A 27,717-nucleotide genomic window follows, 5' to 3' on the forward strand; every position below is an offset into this window, starting at 1 on the left:
GGATGCACAGTGATCTCACTTGGTGGTTCGCTGCTTCTTAAACCACAAGATCTGAGAGCTGGAATGAACCTTGTCAGATCTGTCCCCAAAGAAACAAATCAATCCAAAAGTTTTCCAGATTTGTCAATGAAATTTGGATTGGTTACGAAGCAGCTTAGCATCTCTCCTCACTCCATGCTCAGATCCCTGGGTTTCCAGCTCTGTTCCAGCTCCAGTTCTGCTCTTTGACCTACATCATTCCAGACTCAGTCTGGGCACAAGCCACCACAATCCCCTCCTTCTCTCCATCTCCACAGTAGGACGGTAAGTGTCGTGCATGATCTCCTCGCCTCCTGATACAGTCTTCACATATATGTGAGCTTCTTCTGCTCCCATCATATTCTTCTCATGTGTGGGTGCTCTCCTAGGATTCTTGAGAAAACAAACAGTTTTTTAAAAATACAGCAGAGACTTCTGCTTCTGGCCAAGTTGGAGTAACACAACCAGATTTACCCTCCCACCTACAAGAACCAAAATTCAGACAAACGGTCTAAAACAATAGTTTTTGAGACACTGGACATCAGCAAGGATGGACAGGGATCCTTAAAAGACAGAAAACAAATAATTGCCTGAGCTTGCTGCCTTGGGAGGGGTTTTCAGGCCATTCAGCATTCTCTTGCTTCATGTTAGCATTGTGTCTATTGTTCTATTCTTTACTTTTAATCGATTAGTGTCTTTATATTTAAAGTGAGTTTTAGTAGTCAATATGTAGTTGTGACTTGCTTTTATATCCAATCTTAATATCTCTGCCTTTTAATTGAGATATTTATACCAACTACATGTAATGGGATATTGATACAGTTGGGTTTAAATCTACCTTCTTGCTATTTGTTTTCTATTTCATGTGTCCATTGTTACTTTTTAAACCTTTTTTCTGCCTTCTCCCATTTAGATTTTAGACGTGCCTTATTAAGTTCCATGAAAAAAAGTCTGTTGGGATTTACATTGGAGTTACATTTATTATGTAGATCAATTTTAGGGTGTTTGACATCTTTATGCTATTGAGCTTTCCTATTCAGGAGCATGGTATATAATTCCCATTATTTAGGTCTTATATAATATCTTTTACTAAAGTTTTATTTTTTTCCTTAAAGGGGTTATATTCCTCAGCATTCTATGTATACTTTTATTGCCACTACAAAATGGTATTTGAACATTTTTTATTTTTTATATTGTTATTGATTTTTAGAAATGCAAATTACTTTTGTATACTGAATTTGTATACAGTAAACTTGCTAGAATTGCTTGATAATTCTAACAATTTATCTGTAGGTAATCATATCATCTGAAAATAATGAAAGTTTTATTTCTTCTCTTTCAGTCTTATATGTCCTACTTCCTTTTCATATTCTACTGCATTGACTAGGACCATACATATTGAATAGAAGTGGTAATAATGAGCATCCTTGGTTTGTTTCTGACCTTGAAAAGAGAGAATTCATTAACAGTTTACCCTTAGGTATAATGTTTGATGTAATTTTTAGAAAAGATATCTCCATTTGATTTAAGAACATTCCTATTCTATTTTTAGTTTGCTAAAGTTTTCACACCACAAATGGCTGTTACAATTTTGTAGTTTCTTTTCCTATTGAGGTGGTCACATGATTTTTCTCTTTTAATTTGTCAGTAAAATACATTATATTACATTGATTTTCTAATATTAATTCAACCTTGAATTCCTGTCCAGCCAATAAAAGTGCTGAGAAGCTCCTGTGTCTGAGTTTCACTTAGTCGTCTCTTTTCCACACATGCTCAGAACTGTACTTCTCCTATGATGCAAAAGGCTTCAAAACCCTTGCTTCACTAGGTTTGTTTACTGTGTGATGATACACAGTGATTACAACCAAGAGTTCTTACCTCAGCTATCTTGGGATTGTCATCAATTTCTGAAATTTCGTATGGCCTCTCACTTTCCTAAGTTGGAAAGGAAGGAAGGAAGGAAGGAAGGGAAGGGAAGGGAAGGGAAGGGAAGGGAAGGGAAGGAAGGGAAGGGAAGGGAAGGGAAGGGAAGGGAGGGGAAGGGAAGGGAAGGGAAGGGAAGGGAAGGGAAGGGAAGGGAAGGGAAGGGAAGGGAAGGGAAGGGAAGGGAAGGGAAGGGAAGGGAGGGGAGGGGAGGGGAGAGGAGGGGAGGGGAGGGGAGGGGAGGGGAAGGGAAGGGAAGGGAAGGGAAGGGAAGGGAAGGGAAGGGAAGGGAAGGGAAGGGAAGGGAAGGGAAGGGAAGGGAAGGGAGAGGAAGGGAAGGGAAGGGAGAGGAAGGGAAGGGAAGGGAAGGGAAGAAAGAGTCACACCATTGCCCATGACCTTGATTGTGGTACTTAAACTTAGGTGCACATTACAATCACCAGAGAACTTTGAAAACAAAACAAAATAAGCAAATAGATAATAACTCTCCCTTTCCAAAACACAAATAAGAAATTCCATTGTGAGTTACTTCAAAAATAATCCAGGGTTGGCAGTGTGGAAAAGTGGGTGGGAGTAAAGATGAAATATAATTTGGCAGGAATTGATAATTAGGTTTATCATATGATTCTCTCTACTTCAGTATATGTTTAAACATAGCCATACATTTTAAAAAGTTGTGTTTTTTAAAGACCAGTGCCACAACTCGGTTATCCCATGATACTGATTTAACTGGCCTTGGCGACTGGTATTTTTGTAGCCTCCTAGATGATTTTAAAATATACTGCAGGTTGAGAAACTACCACTTAATTAATACCACCAGCAAGCACAATACTTCTGAATGGTTAAAGTATACAGCTTGCCAACACATCTTTACATCCATGATCTCATTTGGTTCCAGCGAATTTGCCTGCCTCTGAAAATAGGTAGGCTAGTTTTATGACTCCGATTAAGTTGAACTAATGAAGGCACAGAAAAGGTTAAGTCACTAGTCCAGGGTCACGTAAGTGATAAAGTGGCAGAGCCAGGGTCGGAGCCTCGGTTTCCTACCTCCCTGAGAATGCTGACCTCTGTGAGAACAGCAGGAATGTTCACAGAGGATGGAATTAGAACCCAGAGTCCACACGACACGGTTGTATCACACCCTGGAACCTCGCTGTATATCGGCGAGGTGGCCTTTGCATTCTGAGCGTGGTGCCCAGAGCAACCTGGCACTCGGAAGGGGCAGGGTCGGTAGATTCCCTTGTGACTGGTGTGTTCAGATGTGGAAAAGGGCAAAGACAATAGAGCCACGTATTCTGGACATACACCTGCCAATGACACCTCAGCACCTGTTTCTCCTCTATCTTTCCTAAGATTATCTCCTTTTTCAGGTCATTTGTGCCCTTCTATTTCTCGACTTTAAAAAACACATCCACTGTACAGACACGTTACCATGGCAACAAAGTCCCTCTTCACTGCTACTTTTTGCCACCCCAAATACCATCTTTGTAGCCACAGATTTCCTCACGTGAGCTGAGGTTGTATGACAAACCAGCCCATGAGTCTGAGAAATCGAGGTGCAGGAATGTCCATAGACTTGTCCTCAGAAAACAGATATAAGTCTAAACACACTTTGCCCAAAAGCCAGTTCACTCAAATACTGATTCCTGCCAACACCTCCAGACCCAAGGAAGCTGCTAATCACCTCAGTGGACTCACGGCTGCTGCTTCTTCTTCGGTGAATCAGAGTAAACAGTAAAGCTACCAGCAGGGCTGTGGCCACCAGAGACGGGATGCCTGCGGCTAATCCAATAGAGGGCCCACAGTCCTGACACAGAGAGAAAAGCAGAGTCAGATTCTCTAAGAATAAAGGAAAACATTAATCAATTAAAAGTAAGAGTCCTGGCTGGTGTGGCTCAGTTGGTTGAGCATCATCCCATGTACCAAGAGGTTGCTGGTTCAATTCTCTATCAGGCCACATGCCTGGCTTATGGGCTCAATCCCCAGTAGGGGGCGTGCAGGAGGCAGCTTATCGATACTTGCTCTCTCTCTCTCTCTCTCTCTCATTTTTTCTCTCTCAAATCAATAAAAACATATTTTAAAATAATAATAATAATAATTAAAAAGCCTTCAGGGACCCTAAGTGTTATACAAAATCAAACAGGTAATGAAATATTGTAAAAAATGTTTGCAATGTACAGTACAGGGCAAATGGCTCATTTTCATAGGATTGAATTTACATAGTTTAAGTCAATTAGAAAAAGGTGATAATCCAATAGAAAAATGACAACGAATATGAACAGGACATTCTTAGAAACAAAAATACAAATGTCTCATCAACTGAGATCTGATTCAAAGCAACAATTAGGTACCATTTTTATCTATTAGTCTGGCAAAAAGTGAAAGGTTTTATTACATCCCGTACCATTTTGATGTGAATTTTTAAAATTTTATTTACACTAAATGCATTAACCAATTAATTTTCAAATTCCCACTTTGTTTTGATCTGAGTGGAAATAGCCACGTAAATTTTCAGATTTGCAGATTTTCTGGAATCATCAAAGATAATCTGCAGTCCTAGCTGGTTTGGCTCAGTGGATAGAGCATCGGTCTGCAGACTGAAGGGTCCCAGGTTCGATTCTGATCAAGGGCACATGCCGGGTTTTGGGCTCAATCCCCAGCAGGGGATGTGCAGGAGGCAGTTGATCAATGATTCTCTCTCATCATTGATGTTTCTATCTCCCTCTTCCTCTCCCTTCCTCTCTGAAATCAATAAAAATATTTAAAAAAAAAAGATAATCTGCAGAATCTGTGTAAATGTGTGATTCTCACATATAACATAAATTCAGAAAAGTATACCAGTCATAAATATATAGATTGATGACTTTTCACACAAGGAACCCAGCACCCAGATGAAGAAACAGAACATTGCCAGCACCCAGAAGCCCCTTTAGTCACCCGTGTGTAAGACTATCTTGAAATCTATCACCGTAGATTTGGCTGTTTTTCAACACCATAGAGATGCATATAGACAGTACATACAGTAAGTCCTCACTTAACACCCAGAGGTTCCTGGGACGTGGTGAAACAACGTACAATGAAACCGGTTTTACCATGGACTGGTGAATAGAAACCAGAGTTCCGTTCCTACAGCATCTCGCCAATGCTATAATGAAACAGTGTTGAACAAAACATTCTTCCAGAACCTGCCAACTCTTTCGTGTCTAGCTTCTTTTGCTCAACACATTGTGAAATCCATCTGTGATTTGCATTCTCTCCCTCACTTCTGAACTGAATTGGTCATAAGAGTAATAGTTGAGCCAGAGTCTGTGCTTGGTAACAGTTCACACATCAAATTTATCTACCCCTCAAAAGAAATGCACAAGATGGGTACAGCATCATTATCCCCGTTTTATAAATGATCAAACCAAGGGTCCAAAATTTAAGTGGCATACTCACCACTTCTTTCCCACCTGTAACAACTGGAGAGGTAGTCTGTGTAGAAAAAGAACATATATCTTAAGAAAACAAATGAATATTATCTGTGGAATGAATATTATACAAGACAGGCTGTCAAATGTGAACTGCCTAAAATTCTATCATGCCTAAAATTCACCCCTTTGCTAAACGTTCTGTTAAAACAATAGAAACAATTGTGATGGCTGCATCCATCTGTGGTTAGGGTTCAAGGTCTAGAGAAGGAGCTGCGCACAAACGAATATACTAGACAAATTTAGAAGGCATGGGGAAGCCAGGCAGAGGCTTCACTCTAGTGGAGAAGCTCCCTGAATCTCCAGACCCATTAACTTTTATTTACTAGAATACACATTTGCCCTTTAGCAAAGCAAACAGGCATCAAAGGTAAAGTTTGGTAAACAATAAAAGGATTATAAGGTTAGGGGATTACCTTCAGCCATTCAGGCACAAGCAGGGCAATAATATGCTGATTTTCAGCCCTTGCTAATATCAAAGTCCATTAGTCTTCCAGAGGACTTCTCGAATAATTATGTTAACTGCTTGTTGGTCTTAGCCTCTGGCAACAATGACTGCCAAACAGACCCTTACTTGACTGCTTTCCCCGTAGAAGACATGAGATTCTTCTACAAGGAGACAGAATTCAGAAACTCAGGAGAGGTCTTTGTTCTGTACCTCCAGGGATTTGCCATAACACCCTTTACAACTCAAGAAGGCTTTCTCCAGTCCCTAGTCCCCACATCCTTCCCAGCACACTTTGGGCTTACCTGTCCCCACTGCTAGAGGGAAAAGGTAAAGACTGGTGGAAGCTAGTGAAGGACACCTTATTGTTTTCAAACATGCAATGAAGCAAGTGGCTGCGGAGGATCTGAAATTGTGAACTGTCCATGTTTCTGGGGTCATCCCACACTTGATGAATGCTTTGCATGTTTCCCGCTCACATCTCCACTCAAGGAGAGGCACTGGATGTCACCTTTTTATGAGCTATTTCAGGTGATAGTCTTACCTGGATCACTAACTCTCAGGGAACCAACACCTACATGAGCAACCAGCTGCTGTCAACTATGCTGAGTGGTCCAGTGTGGGGTTAAGAGGGCATAGGTCCTGGGCTCCCTACCTGGAGTGGAATGGTAATGTCTCCACTCACAGGTGAGGGGTCAGATTTCTTCAAATCTGTAAAATAGGATGCTAGTACCTACCTCCAGGGTTGTAATGAGCACCAGGAGAATAAGCCTTTGTCAGTTTCTTTGAATATTATTTATTTAATATTCTTATTAACCTCATTAATACCTTGGTGTCTCTGGGGTTAAGGCTCTCACAATTTTTATCTCTATTTCACACACACACACACACACAAAAAATGAACTAGATCTCACAGACGTTATGGGATTTTGTCTAAGGTTCCACAGATAATCGTAAATCTAACCTGAACTTGGGTGATTGAATTCCATGCCTAGGGATCTTGCCCGGAGAGTTCCCACCGAAGGAGCAATGTGATAAAGGGGGCACTGACATTTGTACTTAAAGGGTTGCAGTGTTACCTAAACACAATCTCCCCCCTCCCCCATCTTACCTTAATACTGCATTTGCCTAAAGTGTTTTATTTCTCTGGGTTGTGGTAAGAGTTGAATATAATTTCAGGTAAGATGTTTTATTTTCAGGTTACAGAAATTCACTTGGGCTGGCTTTGACCCCCCGCAAAGGATTTAGGGGTGCTTCATGGAGCCCCAAAGCAGCGGGAGTCTGGCTTCTCCAGGGAGCGGAGCTGGGGCCTGGGAGTGTGGCAGGACCAAAGCCATCCCTCCTGGGATCTTTGCATCTCTCCTGGGCACGAAGTCGTTCACATGTGCTCTTCTTTATTTGCTTCCTTCTTCTCCCTGAGGGTGAATTTTTCTGCATGGTCTGGCCCTAAGCCAAGCTCTTAACCTCCATGCCCACTGCCTTCCATGACCAAAGGCTGCGCCCCAACTCAGTTTTTGCACTTGACAGCTCAGTATGGCCCAACAGGGACCACTTGCCTCTGTGGCCATGCTCCCAACTCCCTGCAGAGGCTCTGATGAGCCAGGGATCCACCTCTGCCCCTTCCCAGGGCACTGGCACTCAGCTGCACCAGAGGGAGGGGTTATATGGTAAAGACCTAACTGCGAGGTAGGGTGACCGACAGTCCTGGTTTTCCAGGAAGATTGCCTAGGTGGCAGCACAGTTGGCGTTAAAAGCAGATGGTCCCAGGCAGATCAGGACGGTGGGCCAACTGACACAGGTTCACAGGGAGAGGGAGCCGTTCCCAGTGAAATGGGCTGTTAACCAAGAAGGCACTCTAGAAGGTGACGACCAGTATCACAAGGACCTCCCCTCACACACTCACCTCTACCCCCTTCCCTTGCCCCCAAGTAATGGCTTCTTGCTCCTCTGAGTTACCTTCATAGGGTGGCCTTGCCAGGATAAGACAAAACCTGGGGTCGCTACAGACCCGCTGAGTCTAAGCAGCGCAAGGGTGGAGGGGGGGGGCGAGGAGGGGGGAGTTCCAGCCGGGACCATATTAACAGGCTTTGATGGCTCAGGGGAGGGAGGGGGATTTGTCTGCCGACAACAGGCAGAGGCTGAAGCAGGGAGCCGAGCAAGTCAGGGGGGCTCAGAAGGCAGGGCGCCACCAGGAGGGTGCAGCAGGTGCCAAGGGAGTCTGGGCAGATGCCCAGGGCAGCCACCAGGGGCACCAGGAGGCCGGCAGTGAGTGACAAGGCCCTACCTTCCCTGCTGCTCTCTAGGACCAGGCCCTCGTGTTACAAGGGACTTGAACCCTGGCTCAGGTGTCCGCTTATGAGGTAGATCCAGTTTATTTTCTTCGAATAACCAGACGACTTCATCGGAAACATTTGGCACCGCGAAACCCACCAAAAATCTGGGCCGGGAAAACGCCTAGCTCCATCTCAGCAGCGCTATTGGTCAGAAAACAGCCCTGGATGTTTTTTCTTTTCAAACGGTGTATTTACAATGCTCAGCCTTGGAAAAATGTCAGCAGCCCCAGCTCCTCACGGGGCCTTTGAAGAGCGAGTGCGTGCGGGTGAGGTGTACGTGCTGGTGCTCTGGAGGGTCTGCGGTGACGCCTGGTGCATGGGCCGCTGGACTTACCGTGTTGGCCGGCAGCATGAAGTTCAGTGAAAAACTCTGCAAAAGAGAAGGAAACACCAAAGCTCTCAGGAATGGCCAGCCAGGCTCCCGACCTCTCCACCTGTCACTGACCCTGCGATTCTAAGACCACTTACTGGTCAGACGGTGTCAGTCGGGTCGTGTCCTCTCCCAATCTCAGCCCAAAAAGAGGGCAGGGGAGCAGATGAGCCTGAGCATTAAGTCAGTCCTCAGCCAGGGCCAGACCAAGGGGCCAGCCTGCAGGACTATTGCCTGAGGGACCCCAGTCCAGGAGGCCAGTAAGAACATTAATAGAAACTCAGCAAAGTGCTGAAAATGGTCCTCCCCACCCCAGAATTATTTTCAGGGCGGGGACTGTGAGAATTTAGAAAGACTTGGTACTTGCTGCTTGGGTTAGGAAGTAAGACCTCCCCGGGGCCGGCGCCAACAAGAACACCTGCTCCCTAAACCCCCTCCCCGGGTCAGAGCCTGAGAAGGACAAGGCTTCCGTGTTTGATGAGTCCAAGGCAGAGGTTCCGGGCTGGGGCTGAGCTGGTCAGGACCACAGAGGAGAAGCTAACCCTTCTCTCCCTTCCCCTTACTCAGCACCCAGCTGCCCCTCTCTCCTTAATATGGAGTCAATGGTTTTGTTTTTAAATATATGTTTATTGATTTTAGAGAGGGAGAGGGAGAGATAGAGACATCAATGATGAGAGAGAATCATTGATCGGCTGCCTCCTGCACGCCCCCCACAGGGGATCAAGCCCACAACCCGGGCCTGTGCCCTGACCAGGAATCGAACTGTGACCTCCTGGTTCATAGGTCAATGCTCAACCACTGAGCCAAGCCGGCTGGGCTGGAGTCAATGTTTAAAGTTCATGGGCTCAATGGGGCACCAAATTGTTCACCTGCCCAGGTGCCCACTTATCTGGGTCCGGCCCTGCCAAGGGCTCCACGGGCCCTTCCTCCTCCCGTCTTCATCTCTGTCACCATCGTTTGGGCTCGTCAATGCCAGTCTTCCCAGGCTAATCTTTACCGAGACCAAGGCAGACATTACTCTAGGCCAGTGGTCGGCAAACTCATTAGTCAACAGAGCCAAATATCAACAGTACAACGATTGAAATTTCTTTTGAGAGCCAAATTTTTTAAACTTAAACTTCTTCTAACGCCACTTCTTCAAAATAGACTCGCCCAGGCCATGGTATTTTGTGGAAGAGCCACACTCAAGGGGCCAAAGAGCCGCATGTGGCTCGCGAGCCGCAGTTTGCCGACCACTGTTCTAGGACATTAGGGCAAGAGGGACTCTGGGCCACCACAGGTCAGAGTCTTCTTTCTCAAGGGACCTAACCAATGCCCTCGGTTTCTAGCACCAACCAAGCCCACGGATGCTGCAAGGACACTTGCGGGTCACTGCACGGAACACAGCTGCCCAGAGCCTTATCTCATCAGCGAGCACTGGGTACTGACGTCAGCAGGCCCCAAGACAAAGCTTCCTTTGGGTAACAGCAGACGGGAGGAGCAGCAACAAGTGAGCCATTGCATGTGCTGTTTATCAATATTTGGATGACGAAGGTTTTGGCCAATTTCAGAAAGACGTCTATGTTTTGTAGAAACACACTACAGTGCTCTCACGGAGAGAAAAACATCACGTAAAGTTGGGTGGAGAAGAATCTGACGCAGTGTTCTTTAAAGAGGCAGCTGGGTGGGGTGAGGCAACCCTCATCTGGATCTGAGTCCAGACTCCGCCACTTAGAAGCTGTGTGGCCTTGGAAAACTGACTCAAACTCTCTGGTCTCCATTTCCTCACACAGATCTCCCAGGCTCAGGTTTTCCATCCTCAAAATGGGGATACAATCAACTTGCCCTGCCCATCTTACAGGATAAGTCCAAAGCAAATAACATTGGGGGCAGCTCCATCCAAACTGTGAAACACTGTAGGTGTGTGAGGGTCCACATGGCGCCATACTCTTCATGGCCCGGCACAGAGCAAGGCACAGGGAAAACACTTGGGAAGTTCTTTTTGGGTGGAATCCCATACATGGATCAGCAATATTCAAAGTACTCGAATTTGGTATAGTACCCTTGTTGCTAAAATGCACTTATTGTAAGTCTAAGCACAATATGATGTCTACATGATGGTTCTGAAGGCTCTTTAGGATCTCAGCGGCCAAGTGGCACTTGTTATAAGTTTGCTGTTGGTGAGGGGAAGTAGAGAGAGTCGGATAATTACTCCCTGTTATTGAGGGTGTGCTGAGTGTCAGATGCTGCGCTCATCACCTCCCTGTGAAGGGCCGGCTCTCATCCCTACATCACGGGTGAGAACTGAGACCAAAATAGGTCCCCGAAGGTCACCAGCTGGTAAGTGGTAGGGGCTGGGTTGGATTGTTGATCCTCCTAAACCCAAAGCCCAAATTCCACTCCTTTCACTTATCTCTTTAATAAAGAATCACGGAAGCCTCTTCTGTTTGCCCTTTTAACGTAGTAAACCTCATTTGAGTCACAACCAAAAATGTATCACAAGTCAATAAAAAAGGTGGAAAGTTTCTCATGCAACCTATGAATATTTATATTGCTGACCAGGTAGTAGAAGGCAGACTGAACAATAAGGGATAAAGGCATTGATCAGACCCATTGCTTCACCTGGGAAGTGAATTTAGCTGAAACATCTACTTCGTACCCTTGCCGTATGTGAGGTGTTATAAACAGAACCTTATTATTTAAATGAAAGATGAGACCGGCAAGTATTTGACGAGAACTTTACAAAAATGATTAGTATTTTGCACATAGAAAAGTAATTTAAAACCAAGCCCCTTGACTTTATTGTATGAAAGAAACAATTCTATTAGAATTAGAGATGTGAGTCTTAAAAGCCTAGGAATTGATTGTATTCAGAGAGAATGAAGGTTAGGCTGAGAGAAAGACGCTAGCTGTCACTCACCATTCTGACAGCCTCCCAAGAACCTTCTCCAAACACTGTCCTCCGCAGGCTCCTTTCTCTCTGGAGTTCTTGGCTTGTGTCTCGCATTTGCAGGGGCATCCAACTGGGAGAGCAAGGGTGACAGGACAAGAGGTGGCTCCAAGAGAGCCCTGGCCAAGCCATTTATGGTCAGGGGAGTAGCCGAGTCCTCGGCCCATCCCTCGAGGAAGACGGTCTCCTGCTCCATAGCCACTGTGTATCCACGCTCCACAGAGAAGCCAGGTGATCTCCGTCATCATCAATTATCTCAGGCTCCCGTTCCACCCTCTTTGCCTTTATTTCTTGTCCTTCTGAGTTTTCAGGTCCCTTCCTCCGTTACACTTCCAACTCAGCAAAGAACCCACAGCTGGCCCGAGAGCTCAGAGGCTCCTGCAGCTGGAAACTCTCTAGAAACAATGGGTCCCACCAGCTGAGGCTGGCCCAGCTGCTAGACAGCGGCATCCCAGCGAGGATGGAGTCAACACGGTACCAGCATCGCTGTGGAGGCTGCCTGGGAGATAGCGGCTGGGACCTGCCCTGTTTGCGAGGCAGGACTGTGGCTGCCACAGTGAACACACACCCTGCCTGGTGGAGTTTAGCCTCACCCCTTTCTGTTCTCACACGTTGAATGGGGGCGCTCCTAGAGGTGGAGGAGGCTATTGACATGGGCTGCTTTTTATTTCTTAGGAGTTCTCTGTTAGGAGTTTGCTTCTTTAAAATAGTGAAGGCGTTGGCGTGCCATGCCAACAAAACAACGGAATTAAGACCAATAAATTTGACCGTTTAAATAAGTGCATTTCTTAATTTATTTAACAAATATTTTTTGCACCTTCTACCTGTTGAGTATTATTTTATTTGGGCACTGCTCTCAGAATGGGTGATGAAGACAAAGGAGGCCCCAGCTCGTAGGGAATGTACATTCCAGCGAGGGCAGGAATCACTGTGGAGGAGCAGATGAGCAGAGTGGCCCAGAGGCAGCTGAGAGGACTTTTTTAAGTTGCATGTGAAAGAGGAGAAGAGGGTCCCAGGCAGAGGGGACAGCAAAGGCAAAGCCCTGGGGCTGAAGCAGTCTGGCACCCTCACACACTGGACAGCGTCCAGGGCACCTGGAGCAACAGAGACCAGGAGTGACCCCGGAAGGAGTTAAAGACTGAGTTAGGAACCAATGGTGTGAGCTGGGAGGGCAGGTAAGATTTCTACTGTGGAGCAATGGGAAGCCTTGCCAGGGTTTTAAGTGGGATTGGGAGCCTAACTAATTGATGTTAACAAAGATCACCTGGCCTTTCCTTGGAGCCTGATTACAGGGGACAAGAGTGTTAATGCAGACACTGGTTCGCAGAGTCCAGTGAAGGACGATGGTGGCTGCCCTGGGTTGGAGCAGTGGGAATGGAGAGTAGTTAGTGAGTTAGTGACTCATTGTGGGGGCAGTGGCATTGAGATTTGATGATGGGAGGTGCGGGGGGAGAAATGTAGGGCAGGGGAGGGAAGAGAAGGTGAGGGAAAGAGCAGAATGAAGCCAACTCCTGGCTTTGGGGCTTGACTCACAGAGGGGATGGAGGCTCCATTTGTTTAGTCAGGTGATATTGGAAAAATGGATTTAGGGTGTGGGGTCCAGGCAGTGGGATACTGACCTGAACAAGACCAATGTGGTCATTGCCTCATGGGGCTTCCAGTTCCCAAGATGATCCCTAAGCTGAGTCTCTTAGTGCCTGGGCATCACAGAGACATCGTCCAGGCGAGTCTGTAGTGAAAGTCCTAGCGGCCCTTCTGGAAGCTGTGTGGTCTTAGGCGAGTGAAGTAACTCCTTCCAGCCTTAGTCCCACGCTATAAAATGGGGAGAACACTGTGACAATGACTGGACCCCTTCCATTACACAAGTGGTACAAAGCATGCTTCCATCTTTGCTTGGTGGGTGTAGGATCACACCTGGACCAGATAACTGGACCCGGGAACTCCAGCTCATGGTTCCAGCCCCCTCTGGCTAGGCTGTCTGTGGATGGGCAAGGCCAGTGAGGTCCTTTTTGATTCCTTTTGTTTGCTGTGTATCCACTGACCACGAACTCTCCCTCCAAAGGGCATGTTAGTCCTTTAGCAGAATTGCTAAGACATCTCTAGTCTGTGGTGCCTAGGTAACAAGCATCAAAATGGACTCTGATTACTTTAAGAAGGGGACTTATTGGTTGGGTGTAGTGGAGCTTACAGAAAGAAGAGAGGGCCAGGGACCTGGGTTCGGGGAAGACAGAGTAGGCTGCTCCTGAGGCTTCAGCAGCAAGAACTCCTAGACAGTCCTCTCATGGAATATCCTCCCATGGAAAACAAGCTCTAAAATATCTCAGCTCCTTTCCCTCTTGATGGAGACTCTAACCAGGAAGAGGATCTTATGGTCTGGCTTGAGTCATGTGACCTAAGAGGACCTGCCACCTGGCTGACAATCTGCCCAGTGTGGTCCCTCTGATATGAGAAGAGGTGGTTCTGCAAAAGGAACTTGGCACCATCACCCAAAGAAGGGGGCCTGGGCGAAGGGGGCCCTTCTCCTCTGGAAGTATTAGTCCTGAGAATCATTTTCTGAGAAATTGCAGAAAGAATGCACTTAGTAGGTGAGAGGTTAGGACTGCCAACTCTGAGATTCTCTGCTCATTTATACTTTGCCACCATTTAAATTTGTATAAGCTCAATCACACTGATGGCTTGCCAGGCAACTAGTCAGTTTAAAAAGTCAGTCCATTCTACATGATAAATGGCCTTATTCTAATTGTTAAAACTCTTTGTTGAAAATGTCAGTAAGGAAATAGTGATGAAGTAAAATGTCAAAACAAATAGGATTCTGATCATTTCCCTATCGATGGGTGTCACAGGTGAGAGTCATCAATGGGGTCCATCAGATTATCTGGTTCACCTCGCTTTTCACCTGAAGTTAAGAGCAGCCATATGAAATGTGAGAAGTGAGATGTCACACATAGGCATGTAAGAACCAGGGTGTGATTTTCATACTCTCTTTCCCTCTGACATGCTAACATAGGAATCAGCAATGCTCCAGGTAGCAACTCAACTAGTCCATCAGCCCAGCCCAGACTTGATTGATGATGACATGAAAGAGCTACCAGATACCAGAAATGAACATGTAGCATGAACAAAAAATAAGCATTTCTTATGTAAAGCTCCTGACATTTGGGGGTTGTTTTATTGCAGCATAAGCTACCTTACACTGACTGATACATCAAGGAGTCCTATCCTTGCACCATTTTGGCTCATCCTTTAGGTACTGGTGACTGCAGAAAGCAATAAAATCATAAAACCGTGACACTCTGCATAGAGCACAAAACAGTGGCATGTGTTAAATTGTCTGGCATTAATTCTGAGTGTTTTAAAAGATATGGTCCTCTATTATCCTTCCCTGATATGACCCAAGAAGACCTAAAAGCCTCTTCATCTGGTCAACCTAAAAAGACTGTCCTCGATCAGATAGAGTCTCTATCCTTGAGTTATAAATGACCCTGTGTCAATCAGGGTCCCCATAGGAAATTAGTGACATACTCAATTTGAAGTATTTGAGGGGGGCTTATTAAAAGGACTATTTATAAAGGTCCCTGTAGGGGACAGATAATGCAATACCCCAGGTTAGGCCAGCAGCGGGTCATTAGCACCCCTAGACCTGGAGGAGCGAGTGGAAGGAGTGGCTGCCAGAAGCCAGAGAGAAAAGGCCACCTTATAGGAGCCATGACCTTCAGTTTTAGATGTCAGATGTGGTCCTCGGGCACAAAACCGTGTAGAGACGAGTAGAGAGAGTTGCTGAGGGACAAATGGAAGATGTCTACCACATCTACAACCATCTTGGGGGAACAACCATCTCCACCATCATTATGTTGTCAGATTTCCAGGAAAGAGGACAACTTTGAGGCCACCTTTCGCTTTGCTCATGACTTTCTGGGTCCAATAGAGAGCTCTGTCCTGGAGTTGGGCACTGGGTACTCACCAGAGAGCGGAGGGCTATAGAGAAGGATCCCCTTTTCCTATGCTCCCCAAATTCTTGTGGCATTGGGGGAAAATCATCACCATGAGGACCAATCCTGTCGGAACTGGTAATATGCACCCAGGACACAGCAATCCATCCACATCCTTTAATAAAACAATTATTTCTAGACCATATGGTTGCTCCTCTCCACTTTCTCTTTGAAACTGACAACACTTCATGAAATGGAAAATTACACAAAATAAAAAATACAATATATTTATAGATAACACTCTAAACAGTTTTTCTTTCTTTCTTTCTTTCTTTTTTCTTTTTTCTTTTTTTAAAGAAACCTTTTAGGCATTTAGGATTATTTCTCAGAAGTTCAGTCTACAAAGGAAAGTTGAAGGACATCTGTTGGAGCCATGGGAAGATCTGTTCACAAACCGAACAGTATCAATACCATGAATCACTTGAGACTTATCAAAGGGACCAGATCAATGGCAAATCCCAGTGCAAACTTGCCAGTTAACAAGATTTTACAGATGATTTATCATGAGTAATAGGAAATTTCCCTTGAGAAGAAATGAAGTTCAAGGGAACCAACGCACAGCCTCGCTTTCTCTGTTTGGAGAAGTTCCATAGGTTAACGTGAACTCCAGACGCTTACCCTGCCCTGGGATCCAGGTGCTAGCTTCTGCTAGGCCAGATGACACTAGAACCTGACCAGGCTGAAGACCCAGGCCCTAAGTATTCATCAGGCCGTCAAGCTAATTCTCTGAACTGAAGCTAGGCTTGGAGCTCTGTGACAGCCCCGAGGCCCAGCACTGATTAAAGGACGAAGCTGGCTGGAGCCATGGCCCTGGCTCCCTCCTCTCTATCCAGGGGTATCTGTGGGAAGGTCACTGAGCACCTGGAAGCACCAAGGCAGGGCCTGGGCCTTTCTGTGGAATGGGCTTTTCTCCGTGGAGCCAGTGTGCAGACACTTCGGCACCCGCCTCGTGTGGCAATCCCAGGAGTGTGGGCTTCCAGGGAGCGATCTGGCCAGTCCCCGCTGAATCAGAGCTTGTCTTTTCCGGGAATACGTCACTCCCAGAAGGCCCAACAAAGGTTTTCACAAGCGTCCCATTGTTTCAAATTGGCCACAGGTTGATAATTGTTAAAGTTGTGTGCTTTTGAAAATACTCGTACTACAGAGATAAAAATGAATCCTATTGTTTCTCATGGGGGGAAGGGGGTCATATACTGAGGCAAAGCTGCCTGATTCTGACTCCCTCCCACTTCTCCAGGGAATTCATTACTCTTATTCAGACTTCTACAGATTGAAACTACAGAATTTTCATGTCCTTGGAGAAAGACTCTTAACAGCCACTTAGATATCCTGATTTCAGTTTTAACTTGGACAGATAAGCTGAGACAAAATAAAACCCAGAAGATACAAAAATCAGAGAGATGGAATCCACCCTCACAGGCAGATGAGACCTGAACCACCAGACAAGCTGCTGCATTTGCTGCATCAAAGATCCGCTGGGCAGGGTCTGCGATACATCACGACGTGAGAATGTAGGCTGAGCCTCCAGCCTCAGAGAGGCTGAGAGAGGGCTTGGTAAAGGGAAACAACGCATAGACGCGGGGCCGGTCAGGAGGGCCTGCTCAGTAAAGCTATGGTCACGGGTTGGCATTGGTCTCACTGCAGGGATTAAGGCTCTGACAGCTGATCTTTTACAGACACACATATATACAGACATATATTATTATTCATAATAATACTTTGATTTTTTTTCTGTTTTAAGGAAAAATATTTCCATGCATTTTCCCACCTTTCTTTGTATTATTCTTTTTCTTTTCTTTCTTACTTTTTCTTTCTTTCTTTCTATTATTTTCTTTTTCTTTTTTTTTTTTTTACTCCCAGCAATCATTTTAATTAGACATAGTCCTCTGGGGGCATACTTTGATCTTTTAAAAATATAACCTTTAACCTTTTGCAAACACTTTGTTTAAAATAATGTTGTTTTCCCCCAAAGGAATTCTGTGCTTGGGAGCTATCTACGCTCTCACTGAAAACACTGGTGCTCCGTCCGGTGTTCAGTACCAACCAGACAGGACGTACAGCTATGTAAACATTATTTAACATTATTCCAACATAAATACTCTTTTAAAGCTACATACCACAGCTTTTAGCTCATAATGCCCACAGATGCCTTAATGAAATGCCATTCAAAACTACCTCACTGTTTAAAGTTTACCTGGAGGTTCTAAAATTGTGTAAACAACATCCTCTACACTTCTCTAGAACAAGTGCCAAGTGTGGTGAATTCCGATTGCCAGTTGGAGATTGGAGACTAGCTCGTCTGCGCCAAATCACCAATGCGCTCTTTAACCTGATCAGTTACAGGAAGCTACTCACAGGCTGACTTGTTCCACGAGGTGTTGATTCTTACATAACTTATGATTAACCAGTTTTCAACGGCGTTCACCCATGAGGGGCCTGAACTGGTCCCTCGTAAGATGTCTTTGCACATCTTTGCAAACGCGGTTTGCATCGGTTGTCAAGGAGTCAAGGTCGACCACAGGTGGTGCCCCCACAGCTGAAGGAGCAAAGGTTCTGAGCCCATGGAATCCCACGGTGCATAGGTGGAGTCTTCTCAAGGTCAGCGAGCCAGGGAGCATCGAAACGAGCCAGGATGTTTTCTTCTCAGCAAACTGGGGACCCTTACACGCCAACGTACTGCTGGAACTCACAGCAGATGCCTTAGCCCCCTGATGCAATTAGGGTTGAGGGGACAACCTAGGGGGCAGGGAGAGCTGATGACACAGAAGAAAGGCTTGAGGTCTCCTAACTCTGTGACCATGATGCTCAGTACTCGAGCTCCCTCTGTGTACTGCTCACTGTGAAGCCTGCTTCAGTCCTGATGTCCATATGCTTGAGTTTCCCGGTTAACCTGTCTCTGGTAGAGTCTCTGCCCAAAGCCGTGAGTAACAAACCAGCCTTGGCCAAGCTCTCATCCTCATTGCCCAGTGCAGACGGAAGACAGCCGGAGCCTCAGCACACGGTCAGGTGACTGGCACCTACGGAAGCGTGTCCAGAAACGGAGGAATGACCGACCCGAGGACTGGCCTCTTGCCCCATAGGAGTAAGGGACAAGGAGAATGGGTAATGGCAGGCATAGCTTGAATGATTAGTGGCGTCAAACCTTAATCTTCAAAAGTCCATAACTGGTCATGCTGCAACCGGAATCCAAGGAACATCTCTCCTCCTTGTTGGCCAAGCTTCATCAACTACACACCTCCAAGACTAGATTTTGAGGTTTTGTTTGAGAAAAATACTGTACATAGTTTTTAGGGCAGATTCGCAAGGTGCTGTTTTTATAAAAAACCTTCTCCGTCGCTGTCTCCCGAGAACATCGACGTTATTTCCTCATGTGCAGGGCGTCCTGGAACTTGGTGCTGGTGTACCGGGCCCGAAAGCCTTTCTTGTTGATGGTGTCGTCCGTGTGGAAGCGAATCATCAGAGAATCCCCTGCAGAGTAGATTTCTTCCAGTGGCTGCGGGATGGAGAGAGGAAAACAGGGCACTTTAAGCCACATGACTGTGGGTGGAGTTTAAAATGAGGACGAGCCAGGACCTTACACAGACCTGGGGTGGCGGATGGTGCCGTTAGGTATCCCTGGGACCAGAGACTCTGAAGAGCACCAAAACCAGCTCCCTTTTGAAGGAGCTCATTGCACATTCTGCTCCAGGAGCTCCCAGCCCCGCTTTTCCAAAGACAACCCTGGACACAGCTCACATAGAATTTCTTCAGCGCACAGACGGGCCGGGCACTGGTCCACGCGCTTTCGGATCTTATCTCATGTAAATGTTACTACACTTTACAAGGAGGTGCGATCTCCATTTTATGCTTGAAGAAACGGAGACTCACGTGCGCACGGGTAGGCAGGACCCCAACCCCGGTCTTTCTGGTGGTCAAGTGTGTACCATGAATCACCCAGCGCTAGGGCCACCCTGGTGATTGGTTTGATTGATCTGATTTGATTGATCTGATTTGATTTGATTGATACGATTTGATTGATTGCTTTGATTAAAAGGTGATACTAAAATTTTCCAGCTTTAAAAATATATTTAGGCCCTGACCGGTTTGGCTCAGTGGATAGAGCGTCGGCCTACGGACTCAAGGGTCCCAGGTTCGGTTCCGGTCAAGGGCATGTACCTTGGTTGTGGGCACATCCCTAATAGGAGGTGTGCAAGAGGCAGCTGATCGATGTTTTTAACTCTCTATCCCTCTCCCTTGCTCTCTGTAAAAAAAATTAATAAAATATATTTTTTAAAAAGAATTCAAAATTTAAAAAAATATATATATATATACATATATATATATATATATATATGTGTGTGTGTATATATATATATATACATATATATATATATTTAGGTAGCCTTACTCCTGAAGTAATTAAGTTTTGACAAGGGATGAACACAAAATTAACAAGGAAGTATGAAAGAAAGAATATAGGTTGCTGCTACCTGCCAGATACAAGTGGAACCAAACTGGACTTCCCACATATTTCACTGCTCAGGACGCCCCAAGATCTTCCTCTGCACGTGGACCCACATTTTGAAAGATGTTATCTATGGAAGGTGCTGCACTGGTTACGTCACACACTCATCCTTTCTTTTGGGGAGGTGCAGGGAGATGAAGGGGAATTATTCAAAGACATATAAATGCCAGTTTGAGGTTCTGTTTAGCCCCAGGAGCACCAGTGACTCCAAAATGATTGGCTATGTGTCCAGCCAATAGCAAAGAAGCTCGCGTGATGAGCCTTGGGGCCGAGGGCTGAGGGCCTGGTGTGGGCAGAGCCCAGCGTGGTGCAGCCGGAGTGGGACCAGGACGCTGTGCTGCTGGTCCACACACCTTCACTGAGCACCAGCTGTACGGCAGGCCTATGTCAGGTGCTGGGGAAGTGGTGAGCAAAAGGGCTCTGCCCTGTCCCGGGGAGGTGGTCCAGGAAAGAGGTGATAGTGAGAAAAATGATGACGATATGGATGATAACCAAAGATGGCGACTTGTAATTTCCATAGGCATTTAGTTTTGCTTGGGGAGAGAACTGTAAATATACAAAAGTACAATCGAAAATGTAAAAAGCCTAAGGCCAAATAAAAATGGGGGGTTGGGGGAGGGTGCTTTGCAAAAAATAGGAAACAGTCTTACATGGAAAATGCCCCTCAGTAGCTGACCTCAGTCCAAGGCCTTTATGAACTGGTCCCCGGCTCCCTCCCAACCTCCTCTCTGACTATCCTCCCCTTGTCCCACTGTCTCCCAGAGGAACAGGCCTCCTGGTGGGGTTCATAGGTGGGTGTCTGACTCCACTGCTCACGCTCTTTATCACCGTGCTCTGTCCCCTGGGCCCAGCGAACCGGGACTCACCCCAGAGCCACAGAAGCGGCCGAGCCGGGGCGCCGTGCTGTCATAGCCGTCGTAGGCCTCCATGTAGTCATAGCCACAGTCCGCCTCCTCCTCCACTTCAAAGGTCCGGAATATCAGCTCCACGCCATAGCCGTCCTCCGCCACAATCACCCAGTCACAGCGGGCCTGGCTTGGGTAGTTGTTGTCCCCAAACTGGGCGTGGGAATAGAGCTCTTTGGTCTGCACTTCGGCCTTCAGCCTGCCCCCGCACTCTGGAGCGAAGAGAGAACCACGATGCCCCCTCGGCGCAGAGAACCCATTTGCCACCCCCACTGCCCACGTCCCAGTCTGGGACTTCTCTCTGCACACCCCCCTCATTCCAGGCCAGTTTCGTCTGCAAAGCCTGTGCGTGCCCCGTGGGAGAGGCCAAACAAGGGTCATCGTCCCATTTTACAGAGGAGTAAACAGAGGCCTATGACTGAGTTTCAGGGCTCATGGCGGGATCCAAATTGGGGCTGACAGCCAAGGTCCTATGTCCCCAGGCTGAGCCACCTAAGGCCTCCAGGAATACCTGAGCATACTGCTGAAACAGCTGGCCGCCTGGATCTTGACCACTTAACTCCCTGGAAGTGCTAGACCCACCAGCCAAGGGCTCACACCCGCCCAACTGACTTGCTGTAATTTGTAACTTTCGCCAACAGAGGGCACCAAAAGCACATCAGATCTGCTGGTGAGGTCTGAAACCTGGAAGCTTCCGAACAGACTTGACAGGCTCCTGCATTTCAGAGCACTGGCCACAGGCACCCTGGAGGCCCCTGAGCGTGTCACCAGTGAGCTTACCTCACACTTTGTATTCTGTAGTCCTGGCTTCTGGGGTTTTTACTAGAACTGTAACTCTGGTTGGCCTGGGTCCCCTGCTACCTCGTGTCTAGGCCACTACAGGCCACAAAATATAAATGGATAAATGACAGTGACCGGAGATTAGGAAACACCAGAAACTTTGGAAGCAAACTCCTTGCTGTCTGTCCTCAATGTGTTCCACGCTTCTGAGGGGCCCAGAGTGTCCTGGGGCGTGCCTTCTGCCTCGCCCAGGCCCAGCTGGCCCCAGTCCTGGCTGACGCCAACTCCCGGGCCCATCTGTGCTCTGGCTTGGAGTTTCTTCTAGGTGTGAGCCTTTGGAACACCTCACATCCCTGAGATGTCGCTGGCAATGAAATGGGCATAGAGCAGGGCAGGGTGACTTCTCTCCCTCCTGCCAGATCCCCTCTCCATCCCCAGGAGGCTGATCTCCGGGTCCACAGGACTGGGCCCCCTTCCCTCTGCCTCCGGGTTGGGTTCCGCCAAGGGAAGGACCAGCAGATGAGAGGAGGGAGGAGATAGGTCAAGGAATTTAGTCCCAGGATCCTTCCCTGCCTGGTCAACTAAGGCTGCGTTCTTCACCTAAAAGTCACAGCTCCTGTCGAGGTACCCTCTGCTTACCCCCCATTCTGTCGCCAGGCTCCAGAACCTACTCCCTCATCTGGGCCGGGGGATAGTAACAGCCCTATAGTTCTTAGTCCTGGTCGCTGCACTGTCCCCGTGGTGTCCCCACACCCTGCCTGCCCCTTTGCAAATAGTCCCTTATTAAATTCTCCTCAAATAATGACTCTCTGAGTGTGCCCCCATTTCTTGCTGGGACCCTGGCCCACCTCAAGCACCTATGCTCTGTCTGTAGGGACAAGAGAGTGGCGTCACTAGTCCATGGCTTTTACATTTCCTGCGGGGAAGCTAGAACCCGTTGAGGAGCTGAGAGGGTGCAGATAATGGAGTGTTTTCTAGAAGGCAAGGACAGCTAAACCGCCTGAGGGTGCTGCTTGTCATTTGGTTTTACCTGATTCATATTTTCTGGCTCTGAAAACAAAGAACGCTGAGGGATGGGGCTGTTCAAGGGATCAGAGAACCTCAGAGGGTCCCCTGATCTCAGACTCTGAGTGGGTCTCGGGCAGCCGCCACTTAGCCAAAGGGCCACAATCGAACACCAGAGTCAGAGTCCACACTGCCTCCCTGGGTTCCACCCCAGGCGGTGACACTTCCATGGCTAAAGAGCAGAGCCAATCTTCCTACTGACACTCTTCTGTTTAACAAAGCAGATGTCAGTGATAAGCATGTATATTTCCTCCAAAGGACCAAATAAAGCTTACATTTAAGTGGAGGAAAAACAGTGGGGGGCAGAACGCTTTTCCCTTTTCTGGACGGGTCCTTAGAAAGGGCTGCTCCCCAGCACTCAGCTCCCAGACTTCTGGGTTGCACAGACCAGCAAAATCACAAATAACTTTTTACAAGAGAGGACGGGAGGAAGGAGGGGGCGGAGGAAATGTGGCACCAATAACACACTGCCCACTTTAAATGCCGTCAGTTAAGGACATTAAAAGAAAGCAACCTTCCCCTACTGCTGTCCATGTTTTGTTTTAAAGGGGAGGTGCTGCCACACGCCTCCCTCCCCACACAGCCATGTGAAAAGGCCGCCCCGTCCCGCCTGCCCCTATCCATCTCCCGTCCCCGGGGCGGGCGGCCACGCACCTGTGCTGTGCTCCGCCTGGAAGCCTTTCCTCTGCACCGAGGCGTCCGAGTAAAACCTCAGGAGCAGGCTGCTGCCCGAAGCCACCACGGGGTCCGGCTTCTTGCTGCCGCAGAAACGGCCCAGGATGGGCGCCAGGGTGTCGGGGCCGTCATACACTTCCAGGTGGTCGTAGGCACATTCCTGGTGCTGCTCGATCTCAAACTCATTAAACGTCTGGAGAGGGAAAAGCACAAAGTGAGGCCAGGGCCTGGCGTTCGGCCGGGGCGGGGAGAGGACCCGGTGAGGCGGGGCGCGCCTCTGGCCAGCCGGCTGCAGAGGGGCCACGGAGCCATGGCGATCACGGTGACGGTGGAGAGGCCTGGACCCGGCTCCTCTCTCAGTCTCCGGAATGGCCCCCAGGCGGTAAGGACGTGGCGCTGCCACTGGGACCACTTTGCCGATGAGACGGGGCTGGGCCTGGCGGCGCCTGTGTCCCCCCTGTCACATCACATCACGCGGCTTCTCCAGCGCAGCGGCCCTGTGCTCCTCGGGGCGGGAGCCGCTTTAAGAGCTTTACAATTATTAATCCTCACGATCCTGTGACGTCTCCCATTTTAACCCCCACTTTACAGGCAAGGAAACGGAGGCGCAGAGCTGTCAGAGGACTTGCCCAAGGTCCCCGCTTCCATGACCGCGCCCTTACCCTCGCACTACACCGTGCAACCCTGCAGCACAGCGACGCACCTGAGCTTTACACGGGCAAATGCTCCCCGTCGGGACTGACGTTAGCTGAGTGCCTTTTTCCATGCAGAGCCCTGCATTGTCTCACTCAATCCTGCTGATGCTGGCAGGGAACAACTGTTATTATCCCCAATGTGCAGAAGGGGAAACTGAGGCTTAGAGCAGTTAAGTGGCTTGCCCGAGCTTAAACAGCTAGAGGATGGAGCTGGACTTGACTCCAAGCCACACTTCTAACCATCATCAGGCCCTACTGCCTCCCTCTTTCCTGCCCCCTTTCCCCCAAAAATGTAGGATTTCTCAGGCGTGGGGCAGTTGACTGACTGATGGCTTGCCTCCGGGACAGGTGAGAGGGGACAGTGTTTATTTAATACTGACTTGGATCGAAAGACGGAGTGGGGAGAGAGGACAATAGTTGGGGAAGGGGGGTCTCAGTTCACAAGAAAGGGACTGGGGAGACAGAGCAGGGATGGGAGTGGAGAGGGGCCATTAGCAGCGAAGGCCTTCATGGGAATGACAGGCACATTTGAAATGGGCAAAGCGCTTCACACCTTATAGAAAGGGGCTGGAGAGTGGCGGTGGGGACAGTGGGCAGGAGCAGGAGGGGGAGCCCAATGGCACCAGGGTGGGTGATGCACTGGAAGGGAGACAGTGAGCCAGAGAGGCGGGCGCTCCCCACAGGCCCCTGGGACACCTGTGGCTGTCCCCATGCAGCGGAACACCAGCTACTCGGAAGTATTCAACTTCCATTCTATGGTAGCAAAAAAAAAAAAAATAGAGCACGGTCAATAAAGCCACCACCCACTGCCCAAGGAAGTTCTTCTAAAAAACTAGCGCACATATGTGTGGACCTCAGATACATTTGAGGTCTGGCCTAACTGTGGCCACTGGGATCAGTTGTTTTAGGTCTTTCGTCCCTTAAAGAACAGGAGAAGACATTTGCGGCAACTACGCGTGGCCCTTGGACAAGAAGCTCCTGTCCAGTTGTGCAGATTGCGAGTCCCTAACCACAGGGGGCGCCATTCCCCCGCCGTGACCAGATATTTATGTTGCCATTGGGAACAGTTCCCAGCAGATGGCAGTCTCGGGGAAGGATGCCTTTCTCTAAGGCGTTCTTTTTAATTCCCCTGCACGCAGATGCAAGGCTGTTCTGATCCACTCAGGAGAGCAGCCCCCGAAGGCTTTTCTCCCGCGGGCAGCCAGACATAGGAGGTGCCCACGGTGAGCACCCTGTGGCCAGGGGCCCTGCCTTCTCCACCCCTCGACGCCCCAGGCCTGGCACAGAGAGACACCAGCACCCACGCGCTAGCCCTCCACCCACCTGTCCTCGCTGTTCTCGCCCCGTCAACACCCTAGCGAGCCCCAGGGCCGTGGTCTATTTATTATCGTATTCTCCTTCGTTCCCTTCCGCTATCCCTGTGCTATTGTCCGTAATTCAGGGGGACATCCACATGCCTTCTGAAGAGCTTACTCCTCCCCGGAGTCTAAACAAACCCATTGAAAAACTGTTTGTCTCCAGTACAGCACCTTCTCCAGCTGGCAGGAGAGGCTGGGTTAGGCTCCAGGGCCTGGGAGTCCCTCGGGGCTGAGAGAGAGACTTGTAGGAAAGACGCCTTTATCTCTGAAATAACTGCGCGTGGTGTGCAGGCCACAATCTCATGCCGGGATGGGACTTTAAGGAAAGGTTTGGGAGATACATGTTTTAAACTCAAGAGTGAATGAATTAATTTGTAAAAAAAAAAAAATAAATAAATAATAAATAAATAAATAAATAAATAGCACAGGAAACAAATCTCAAACCGCACCGTGGGGCAGGTTCTGCCTCATCCTGGTGGCCCGGTGCACAGGTGCTGTTCACAGGGCTTGCCTCTCCTGCCTCCCTGCGCTGAGGGCTTTGTGTGAATCCTCTTTTCACCTGCACAACAGCCCCAGGAGGCGGCACCCCCGTTTTCCAGATCGTGGAACTGAGACCTGGAAATGCTGAGTAGCCTCCCCACGTCTCAGAGCCGAGAGGTGGAAGAGCAGAGACTCCCACCACGTCCCTCTGTCCCTGTTGCCCATTAACTACGAAAAGAACTCACAAGTTTCACCCTGTGGCCCGCGGTGGAGGAAATGTTCCAGGAGCACTCCCGCCGGCTGGGGTATTTGTCAGGCCAGTTGGGGCTCGCCAGGGTGCCCTCTGCACTGCTGATCTTGTGCGCACAGCCAGCTGGGGGTGCGGGGGGAGACACGCAGAGAGAGACTACTTCACATGGGGGCGTCATAGGAGGCACTCTAAGAAGCCCCCCTCCCCGCCCTCTATCGGTCACATGATCGTTGGGCGGTGTGGGAGCTGGCGTCAGCCTGAATCCACACCAGTCACATCACCTGGCGTAGAGATTTGTCGCTTTATTTGGCTTAGCCGCCTTCCTGGTGGTGGCTCAGGAGCCAAGTAATCTTTCTTACTATTACTAATCACATCATGGTTATGGTAGGAATATGGTAGAGTTCGTGGTTAAGGGCACAGGCCCCGGGGTCAGATGGACCCTGACTCAAGTCCTGGTTCTGCCACCTTCTCGCTGGGACTTGGGGCACTTAACCTAGATCTTGGTGTCCTCATCTGTAAAAGGGGTGCCACCTCACTCACAGGGAGGTTATGTGAAGGGAGTGAGATGCTTGTGAAAGGCTTAGCAAGTGCTAACCAAGATCTTCACCACTATCTGTACTCCTTCGTGTCTGTACCCCTTTTACTTGTTCAGAGCACTTTCATTTGGAAGCTACAGCTGTTGCCCCGGGTACCTCAATGAGTAGCATTTTGACCGATAGCTAGAGTTTGTCTCCCTCTGTGGTGGGTGCTGTGCTAAGCATTCTGAATGCACCCTCTCATTCTATCCTCCCCACTTTCCAAATGAGAAAAACAGAAGTTTAGAGCAGGTAAGTGGCCGGCTGGTAATGGCTGGAGTCAGGACTCGAACTGGGCCCTGCCTTGGCTATCACTGACTAGGAAGCAGAGGGAGCTGAGGAGGTCCCCCTCGTCCCCCTGTGGTTTCAGCTGAGGGAACTGGAGGGGGCAGTTAAGAGCGGGGGGGGGGGGGGGTGAAGTGGCTGCAGGAGGTCCCTACTGCTCACCCCTGCCCTGCCCTAGGGGAACCCACAGGAAGGCAGCCACGCTCAGCTGGCAGGACCTCCGTGGACTTTATATCCCCCGTGGCCTCCCCCACACCACATGAGGCACGCATCGTTCTGGCCGAGGCCCACCTCACAGGGGTTTGACAGCAAGTTCCAGAAGGACAGCTCCTTCCAAGTTCTTCCAACCCGCCTCCCAACCCAGCCCATGACTGCCCTTGTCTGGGTCCCAGGGCTGGGCGTGGAGGGCGGCTGCATCCTGCTTCTAAGGACGTCTTAGCTCATCCTGTCACAGTCTAGGAAGGGCCTGGGCAGACTGTGAGCCCAGCCAGATCTCACCCTGAAGTGTTTATCCGTCGCCCTGATGTCCTTTGCAGGGCCCTGTGGCTGGGCCAAGGCCTGGAGGCCTGTGTGTTTATCCGAGATGTTCACACTCCCTTTGCAGGGCGGGGTGAGAACACAGGAAGGCCTTTCCCAAAATGACTGGACGGTCAAAGCCATCTGGTCCT

The 27,717-nt window shown here is 48.5% G+C and overlaps 2 protein-coding genes across 2 annotated transcripts in view; both read right to left on the bottom strand.

Moving 5' to 3' along the window:
- Positions 1–169: 169 nt before the first annotated feature.
- On the bottom strand, positions 170–11,938 carry OPALIN (oligodendrocytic myelin paranodal and inner loop protein). Its single transcript, XM_054729369.1, has 7 exons — positions 11,817–11,938; positions 11,459–11,561; positions 8,524–8,559; positions 5,380–5,415; positions 3,626–3,748; positions 1,897–1,953; positions 170–411 (listed from the first exon to the last, which is right to left on the bottom strand). Exons 1-7 carry the CDS (start codon positions 11,936–11,938, stop codon positions 235–237), a joined length of 654 nt encoding a protein of 217 aa, XP_054585344.1. The 3' UTR covers positions 170–234.
- Positions 11,939–18,835: 6,897 nt separating this feature from the next.
- The window catches only part of TLL2 (tolloid like 2), a 100,476-nt gene continuing 91,594 nt past the window's right edge, over positions 18,836–27,717 (bottom strand). Inside the window, exons 18-21 of the mRNA XM_008144118.3 lie at positions 26,185–26,312; positions 23,386–23,599; positions 20,848–21,098; positions 18,836–18,970 (exon numbers count right to left, since the gene is read on the bottom strand). Of these exons, the coding sequence (XP_008142340.2) occupies positions 18,836–18,970; positions 20,848–21,098; positions 23,386–23,599; positions 26,185–26,312 (728 nt within the window). The remainder of the gene's footprint in view (positions 18,971–20,847; positions 21,099–23,385; positions 23,600–26,184; positions 26,313–27,717) is intronic.

The sequence above is a fragment of the Eptesicus fuscus genome, chromosome 17 (genome assembly GCF_027574615.1).
Source record: "Eptesicus fuscus isolate TK198812 chromosome 17, DD_ASM_mEF_20220401, whole genome shotgun sequence".
Classification (NCBI taxonomy): domain Eukaryota; kingdom Metazoa; phylum Chordata; class Mammalia; order Chiroptera; family Vespertilionidae; genus Eptesicus; species Eptesicus fuscus.